General features: G+C 35.7%; 1 protein-coding gene across 1 annotated transcript; it reads right to left on the bottom strand.

Moving 5' to 3' along the window:
* Nucleotides 1-7,051: 7,051 nt before the first annotated feature.
* On the bottom strand, nt 7,052-9,846 carry LOC112141959 (B-cell receptor CD22; the record flags this gene model as incomplete). Its single annotated transcript, XM_024265179.1, is given in 9 exon segments — nt 7,052-7,270; nt 7,565-7,645; nt 8,205-8,262; nt 8,394-8,521; nt 8,603-8,666; nt 8,758-8,839; nt 8,949-9,197; nt 9,309-9,581; nt 9,797-9,846. Coding segments are annotated over 9 exon segments (1,204 nt in total), but the record flags the coding sequence as incomplete, so codon positions are not given.

Below are 9,846 nucleotides of genomic sequence, written 5' to 3'. Positions count from 1 at the left end.
ACTGAATGGATCAGTGTGGTAACTTCAGTACTGGTGCATTCACTGACTCTGCTAGATAAGAGCTTTGGACACACGTTTTGTACGGGATAAAACTCTGCTCTTTACATCCGTCTTGGGATAACTTCAGAATATGATAGAACAGTCAGTGAAGACACTGGGCTTGAAGTTAGCACTCTCTTTGATTTTTGATGGGCCCTTTGTGTTAGCCCCGCCACAACAAGGCCAAAAGTTTTGAAACCGAAATTTTTATATTCGAAAAAGAAAAAAAAGAAGAGTTTAAATTGGAAAAAATATTGAAACTGATTAAATCTAAAAAAGAAAACATTTGAAGTTGAAAATAATTAAGTTTATTTAAGAACAGTAAAAAATTTCTGACATTTTAACTTTTTTTTGGCCAAACACCAATATTTTTTTCAATTTGTTTTATTTGGGTTTGAAATGATATTGGCCTAAATTTAGCTCCATACAGTTCCAGCTCGACACCACCATTCAACGTGCCATCTACGTCTCTTTAAGTCTGTTTTGTAGTTCACCTTTATGTTTATAATGTTTTTTGCACTTATGAAAGTCACTACTTTAGTGCTCAATATGTAGCATTATTTGCAACGTACTTCTAAGGGTTGTAAAACAGAAAATTAACATTTGCACAAGAAAATTGATTAATTATGAATGCTTTTTGAGGTACATTCTTGTTACCTGTTGCACTTTAAGTGACAGACAGCAGAATGTTAAAGTTTGTGAAAGAGCACACATATAGCACTTTAAGCAAGCAAGTTTATGTGCAATATTTTTTTTTTAACTGTACAATGTATGTATGTATTTTTGTACAAAAAGGAATGAGAGAAATACTTGTTGAGACAATAAGCTAAAAGAGTTCTTTGCAAATGTAACTACACGTTGCAATTAAATAAAAGAACAGAAAAGTGAAATATTGACTGAATGTTTTTGCATGTTTGGACCCCGGTCTACCAAGCTCACGGAGTTACTGGACCTCTCGCCAAATTAGTTGGAGACCCCTGACTTATAATATTAAATAATTCCTGATAGGAATACTTTAGTTTTTAGATTAGAGATTTGAATAAATTGAGGACATATCAGATTGTACTTTTCTTTAAAATTCTGATTTATTTTACCTTTCTTTCTACAAAACTTAGCTTTTAGGCAAAAAAAGTGGTGTTTTCAAACTTTAAAACGTTTTTTGGTCCTATGGACTTTTTTTTTTTTTATTTTTTTTTTTTTTAACAATTTTTAGAAATGTTTACAAAAAAATTGAAAAGTCCTGAACTTAAATATCTTATAACAATATTTATCAAATAATGTCGTTTGCTTTGAAATTAGAACTTTGAAAAAAAATGGAAGACATGTTTTTTGCAATTTCATTTAATTTTTCTTATATATAACTGTCAAGCAAATTTAAATTTTATGTGAATTTCAATTTATTGTAATTGTTCCTGTAAAACTTAGCAAAAATAGTACACTTAAAGTTGAATTGATTAAATATACTTAAGTAGAAATATGGTAAGTACACTGTAGACCAAGTGTGTATAGTGTAGGAAGTATAACTTAAGAGTAAATGGGAACATTTTAAGTTTACAATGTACAGATTGTATATGAAAAGTAAACTTTGAGTATGCAGGCTCACTTTAGGTATACTTATAGTACAATTACATAGACTACTTTTAACTAAGGGATGCAAAAAAGTGACCTATAGGGTCAACCTTAAACTTGAATTGTTCTTGACAATGTTTTAAATATTTGTCACTATCAAACTTTAAACATAAATTTCTATTGTTGCCATAATTTAAAACATGCTCTCCACTTACCAACAACAGTTAGATTTGCTGCAGGGTTTGTCATCCATTTTGGATTTTCAGATTTCCCAAAGAATCTCATTGAATAGCTTCCACTGTCATTTATTGTTAGTCCACAGATCAAAATGTTGCAGAGCTGTTCTGGTCGGCATGTTTTCTGACTTCTGAGTGAAAAATCAGAGAGGTTTACTCTGTTGTTGAAGAGTGAATTGACAGGCCACTTTGATTCATTAGTACTGTATATAACAGTTCCAGTAAAGCTGTGTTCTCCAGTCCTGATTTCATCCTTCAACCAAACCCAGTCCGCTCCTTCAACAGAAATATCAGCACTTTTGGGTTCACATTTGATGTGAACACAAGAATCTTTCACTGCTTTGAGCTGGGTCTTCTCTAAAACAAAGGGATTGGAAAACACATCTGTAAAAGTAAAATTGTATTATTATTCTTTAAACTTCAACACAAATATTATCGAATAAAATCTTAAAAGGAAGTCAAAGAGAAAAAAAATAAAATAAAACAAACTTACTTTTCACAACAGACAGAAACACCAACCACCAAAACATGTGAGCATTCATGTTCAACCTGGACAAAAACAAACACTGTGTTTGTAAACCACTGCTTATTTAAAACGTTCCTGTACCATTTTTTTGTAATATTACAATTTAGTTTGAAACTAATTAAAAAAATAAAAGGCTTAAACAACTTAAGTTATTTAAAAGTGCAGAGGTGGGAGCTTACCAAAACCAGATCAAAACCATGCTGTGGAGTGACAGGGAAGGTCAGGGTGCGCAAGACGTGGAACAAGAAACATAAATTATCACCAATCAGTTCACCATCTGATGCTCCAGACACACTGGAACAAGAAAAACAACTGATTCTCAATAACGAAAGAAGGCCAAAGATAAACAACACAACGTATAAACAGAAAATAAACCTGAAGTTGACTCACCAAAAACAAACAGCTCAATTATACCTTCAGGGCTCCACGATTTAAGAACAAATTTTCAAAAAAAAGTTTTAAAAAAGTCACAAAAAAAAGAGAGAATTCCTTGAAGGGCCAAAAAATGTGCAAAAGTGGAATCAACACCACTTTGGTCCAGCAAAACTGCAGTGCACGCGCGAACATTTGAAGGAGGCTTGCTCCAACAAAGAGCACTGGTGTATACTCTATCTTTGCCGGCCTTATATGTGGGGTCACCTTCCACAATCTATTTCAGCGCAAATGAGCTATTCTGTAGATTTCTCAACTTCCTCTTCATCCCTTCTCTTTTCCAGTAGTTAAAGTGGGCATAGTCCTAAAATACTCAAGTTGAAAAATTGCAAAAAGAATTTAAAGCTCTCTGGAAGAACCCGTACATGCTGAGTAGAGACCAGAATAGCATACATGCAGCTGAAACAAGGTTTTATGTAATTCCCGGTTCCAGGTCACGAGCAGCAGACGCATGTCTCTAACTCTTCGGCTTTTAAAGTCTTTCAAAGTTTCTCACAAGCGACTTTAATCACCAAGCAACTGCCGCATTAAGGAGAGTTGAACATGGCACCGAAGAAAAATTTTTAGCCGATTTGGTAGAGCTCAAGATCGTGCTTGCGGATATCCAAGCTATACTTTCCCCGGCTCTTCTTTCAGGTGCTAAGCTATCAGCTCTGATCGAGCTGGAGGCTAAGCTATCACCACTGTTACAACTCATGGAAGATTTCCAACAGGAAAAGGCAAGTAACGAACAACGAGATAATCGCCAAGATCTCCTGGAGAGAAAAATCCACGATCAACAAGTACGGATGCATAATGTGATTCTCACGGGACTTCAACTACAACCCCGGGTGCAGCCTGGTGCTACCAACGTTAGCATGGAAGCTAACGGAGCTGTGATGGATGCTAATGCGACCGTAGAGAGAAGTGTTTCTGATGAGTATGGTTCGGTAACAGACATTCTTAAGCCTTGGTGGTGGGGCAGTGAGATGGGGACTCTCCATATTCATGCATTTCTTCAGTCCAAATAAGGGGGGGAGTTACTGTACTTCTTAAAAAGATAGATAGACAGACAGATGGATAGAGAGAGAGAAATTGCATTTTCTGAGACTGTGAGAGTCAAAAGTTAATACATCGATATACAATGTCAAAACAATAATATAAGAGTGTTAAATAATAATCTAAAATACAAGTAAAACGCTAATAAATATGAATAAAAGAGCAATAAAAAGTAGAAAAGACAGGTCCAAACATGACGTCAGGCTTCAGGGGGGACTAAGGAAAGACACAGATCAAGTTAGTTGTTTAGTAGTCTGACAGCTTGTGGTAAAAAAACTGTTGGTAAACCTGGTGGTTCTGCCCTTTAAACTTCTGTGTTTTTTGCCTGAAGGCAACAGTTCAAAAAACTTCTGGAGAGGATGTGAAGAGTCCGTGGCTATTGCTGTTCCTGCAGCAGCTCTTGAAGAGATCTTGAACAGAGGGGAGAGAGACTCCAATAATCTTCTCCACACTCCTGACGATTCTCTCTAGGGCTTTTCTGTCGGCCTTACTGCAACTGGGGAACCAAGTGGACAAGCAGTGTGTCAGAACGCTTTCCACTATGGCTCTCTAGAAGGTTTTGAGGATGCTGGTCATGACAGAAGCTTTTTTCAGCCTCCTTAGGAAGTGCAGTCTCTGCTGGGCCCGCTTGGTTATCGCTGAAGTGTTGGATGTCAATCGCAGATCCTTTGAGATTTGTACTCCCAGGAATCTGATGTTCTCCACTCTCTCCACGACTTGACCTCTGATTCTGAGGGAACCATGTTCAGGTGGAGTCTGCCGGAAGTTAATGATCTTTTCCTTGGTCTTGTTTACATTCAACACCAGGTTATTCAGCCTGCACCATGGCGAGTTATCACAGGAACCTAAGTGAGTTTGGAGTTTTGCGAGGTTGGCAGCAGAGCCTGTGGCTGCAGCCATCTAGTGGCCAATATAAGTCATCGGCCATAGCAAAACCGGCCCTGTGTCGCACCTGAGCTTGAACACTTCCAGTGTGAGCCTGAGGTAACACTAGCACAAGCCCATAGCCACCAGGGGCGATGTGGGGGTCAGTGTCTCTCTCAAGGACCCTGAACACCTCTGCGATCTTCTGATCAGAGGTCGACCACCCTGCCGCTGCACCACAATATTCCTGTTTAATAATGTGAGGTCTGAAGGAGCAAAAGCAAGCAAATACTTCAAGCATAAGTTTCAAATGGGTGGTGTCTGTAAAAACGTTTGGTCTAGAATCAAGATTTCTAAATTAAATATCTTAAATCACAAGAAATCTTTCATCCCCTCTACAGTAACTGCTCAAAATAGACTGCACTGTGATACAAGTTTTTTTTTTCTATTTTTTTAAGCTATTTATGTTTCATGCACATGGTGTAATGGAAATGCTTGAGTGAGAGTTTGAATATGTTTAGTTTTCTCGGAAAAGGAAGAAAAACAAATCTGTTTTACTGGAACAAAGATTTTGAATGGATATTCTTGTGTTTACCTCATGCCAGTAAATGTGCATGTGCTAAAAAAAAAGTATATAAATATAAATAAATACTGTATAAGTCCTTAACCGGATATTGATAATTCATGTAGAGAAAATGGCATGGTCAAATTGGGGTGGGATTATATAAGTTCGCTTCCTTCCACTCCCTTTCAAGCGATCTACTTGTGATTTAATAAGTTATATGTTATGTATTATGACCTGATTGCTTGAAATAAACCATTTCATTTATTCAGTCATTCAGAAACCGTTACTTTGTTGGTCTCAGCAGATCATCCCACGTTTATTCATGACCATTTGTTGCAGCTAACTACCTCCAGATTTACCTTTGTAAATATCAAAAATTGGTATCATTCAGAAAACACAAATTACTTTCAGTCCAAAGACAATGTCTGTTTTGCATCTAGAAACAAAAACCCTTGAAATAATGTCTTTGAACTACCGGTACCTGTACTGCTCAATCAATCACTCAAGAAGGGTCAATGTCTTCTATGAAAAGGGAGATAATTCAGATTACACACCAGTATCTAGTTAAGGTTATATATATATATATATATATAATACGATTTTAATTGTAGGCCTAGTTTTATGAACTGTGACAAGGGTATGGGAAAAGGGTTGGTGACCTCTGCTGTTGTGTAACATGATGTGTTTATAAGGTGCAGCTCATGTCAAAAATTCAATATATGGTTAGTGAGAATTTCTTAAGTTCCTCCTAATTCTTCTACTTCTCTCATTTTAGGCATTAACCCTTAGAGCTTACAAAAAAAAAGAAAAAAAATTATATTTCTCATCATCTATATAGAACTATAGAAATGTAGCAACATCAAATAAATTAAAACTTTGTGCTTCTCAGTGCTTATGTATGGGTTTAACAAAACATTTATTTATAATTTTACATTTTTTAAGTGCTTTTACAAAAACATTTCATCTGTAGAGGAGAAGACAAACACCTCATCATAAAATAGGACTTATTCAGTTTATTAACAGAAATGTAGCAGATTAAGGCCAACAAAGTTATCTCAAGTTTTCAGGTTAAAAATCTGGCTCAAAAAAAGGCCAAAAAGAGAAGCACACACCCCTATTTATGCCAACATATATATATATATATATAGGTATGGTATCAGCTAAAGGAGCAGTTTGTTCTTATCTTAAAGTGCATTATTTAAATTCACACCCAAGTACAGAACAGCAGTTGAAAGCAAACCACTCTGTTTAATTTCTGCAGTCTTAAGTGTTGCTTTTTTTTTCTTTGCTGCGTATGAACAGTTTTAACTTCCTCTATTCAAAATTTTCATATCACATTTTGAGGGTAGGTATTTTATCAAAGGAATTTACAAGCAGAATTCATGGGGGCACTTCTTCTACATCGTTATTTACAAACGAAAACATAAAATATCAAAAAATTGAAAACTGCCTCTCCTCTGTGTCTCACAGTCGTTTCATTGCCGTTTCAATTCAAATATCTGAACATTGGCCAGGTCTCTACGTCGCTTCAATCAATCAGGGACTAAGCTTTGGACAAGTGTCCCAATCAGTGCTCAATAGATCCCACTAGGAAAACCTACATCACAAATCACATAAGAGGGAAGTGTAGAAGTTGAAGTGTCTGGTGACAGGGCTGTAGACCTGGATGGAGGTGCTGTGGACGGTGACGCGTCTTCTCCATAGTGCATCATTTCAATGACTTTCTGTGATCATAGCAACAGTTCTGGTAAAGCCTCTTGTCTCTGCCTGTAAAAATACTCCTCAGGTGTTATATTTGATTTGAGAATAGTGAGTTTCTTCCTGAGAGCTGCTGGAGTTGTTCTTGGTTCTCTGGTATCCAGGCTTTGGTTTAAAGTTCACCTGTGAGTAATTGACTTCCACAGCATCTTCACTAGTATCACAGTCAGAGTTGAAAACATTCTGAGGTTTGGCTGCGTGAACATCACCGATGTTTCCATAATCCATCTGCTCCTTCTGTTCCTTCAAAGAGAAAGTAATGTTAAATTTTCACAGAGTTTTATTTATTGCAGATGTAGGACAATGGGGCAAAAGGTGTTTATCAGCCATAAAAAAAAAAAGAAAAAAAGTATTACTTAAAAAGATTTTAAGAGGTTTGTTATGTTCAGAGATACACTTCAACTGTGAGAGAAGGAAAGTAAATACACATTCCCGGAACACATCTAAGTTTATGATTTTAAATAATTCATATACATAATTTATTTGTATTATGTTGCAGAAAAGTATTTGATCAACTACAAAAATTCCCCTCAATACCTTCCAATGTAAACCCGGTTGGTAATGACAGAGGTTAAATGTTTCTTGTTGCTTTGTCATTGGCTTGTCTGCTGAGAAAGTCTAAACAGAAGCAGACATTAGACATCAGTTGATTGGCTAATTGAAATAACACTTCTGTATATTCATCATATCAATAAAGATTTACTAAGAAAAAAATAAGAAAATGGATCATCTTCTGTAAAAGAACTGTCAACTTGGCTTTACAATCATTTTCAAAATGTACTTTCCATTGAAAACTAAAATAATGGATTTTTTTGTAAAATTCAAAAGTTGCCAATGTTTATTCAAAATCTTTATTCAACTTTAAATATGCCCAAAACTAAACTGTTTTTAGCTTACAAATTTAACACTAAAGTCTGAAAATATTTCCAGACATAAAACAGTTTTCTTAGATCTTTTATGCCAGCAGCAAATACTCCAAACAGTTTAATATTTTGCAGAAAACATTGCCTACAACAAAATCTTAGTTCTCAAAGTGAGACAGACTGTATTTTTGGCAATGGTCTAGAGTGAAACATAGTCACTATCAAAAGTTTCATTTTTATTCTATATCAGATACGAGACCTTACACCTCATAATCTGATTTCTAATCTAATATGCCTTGATTCTCTGCACTCACCTGTATCTGCTTGGGCAGCTCTACAGTGCTGTAAACACAGTCTGTGTTGGATGGAGAACTGTAAAAAACAACAAAATCTCATTATTTACTTAATCAGTAGATCATTCAAATTTATTTAATATTTGAATGATTTAAATTGTCTAATTAAAGAGCCTCAGTTTAGTGCAGTGGGTGATCCGGCTGTCATACGGGACATGAGGGCGCTGTTGTCCTTGGGATGGTTTTGGATGGCAGTCCTGCTCTGGTAAATGCTCCACTTCAGCATCTCTGAAAGGCTCTGCTGAAGCCGCCTGATTGAAAGCTCCACTCCAACAAACCTGAATACGTGTTTGTAGACACAAGTTTCATTTTTATTTAAATATTCAGATTAAAAGAATTTAAATTGTTTGATTTCTTACCACAAAATTACTGCAGATTGGTCTGGTCGTAGTTCCTTGCTGAAGTAATTTGTTCCTTCTGTGTCTAAAAAGTTAATTTTATACAACAAGTTCAAATGGATGACTTAAAAAGGGTAATTTAAATAAAATGTTTATCTAAAAATTGTATTTCTTACCTGTATAATAGGAAAACAAAAATAATTATGACAATAAAACTCAGAGCAATTAATAAAAATTTTACATTCGTTGCTTTGGTATCTGTAATTTAAAGACATTCAGAAATATGTTATTTTTTTGTATTTCTTTAGTTAAAAAAAAAAAAACAGGCAAAAATGATCAATTTAATGTATCGTGTTCTTCCACTCACCATCAAACAGCCTCACAGGTTCAGATAATTGTTGACCGATCTCATTTTCAGCAACACAATAATACTCTCCTGCTTGGTCTGAGGACACTGTTAACTTCTTTCCATCAGAAACTTTTTCATTTTCTCTTTTTTTGTACCAGACATAAGTTGCAGGAGGATCACAGAGACTGCTGCACCTCAGAGTCACAAAACGTTTCCCATCATGCACCTGTTCTTCATCTTTGATGATTGTTGTTCGTTTTGGAGCATCTAAGCAGAATGAAGGAAGAGATGAAGCAGATCAACATTATGAGTTTAGTATATCTGTGTTTAGGAACATGTGGTTCATGTTTGACGTTTGCTCCTTTTTTCAATACTCACAATAAACTGTAATCTGTACAGGCTGGGATTTTTCTGTTCCAACATCATTTGTAGCTGAACAGCTGTACCATCCACTGTCAGAGGGACTGGCAGATTTCACAGAGAATCTCCTCTCAGAACTCACAGTCATTTCTCTGCTGTCATTGGTCTTCTTCATCCAGGTGAGTGAGGTGATGGATGGGTTAGAATGGAAGCTGCAGTTCAATGAGAAAGTCTGATTTTCCACCACAACAGATCCAGGCTGTGCTTCTACTCTCACATCTTTGGGGGGATCTGAATTCAAAGAGTTTTAAAAGGTTACAGTGACACCAATCCAATTTCTCTGTATATAAATGATGTTAATTCCTATTTTCCCAAAATTCCAATTGAAGCAGCGGTTGTCACTTCTAGTACTTCTGTTCATGATATTTTTAGTAACAGTTTAACGTTTCTCCATCATTGGAGTAAAGTAAATTCCAACATGGAATAAAATCTTAGTTTATTCTTACATTTAACATTTAGATAAATGGACTTTGACGTTCCAGAACCAATCAGGTTT

The sequence above is a fragment of the Oryzias melastigma genome, unplaced genomic scaffold (genome assembly GCF_002922805.2).
Source record: "Oryzias melastigma strain HK-1 unplaced genomic scaffold, ASM292280v2 sc00496, whole genome shotgun sequence".
Lineage (NCBI taxonomy): Eukaryota > Metazoa > Chordata > Actinopteri > Beloniformes > Adrianichthyidae > Oryzias > Oryzias melastigma.
Note: the sequence above shows the minus strand (reverse complement) of the source record. Positions and strands in the feature narration are given on the sequence as shown.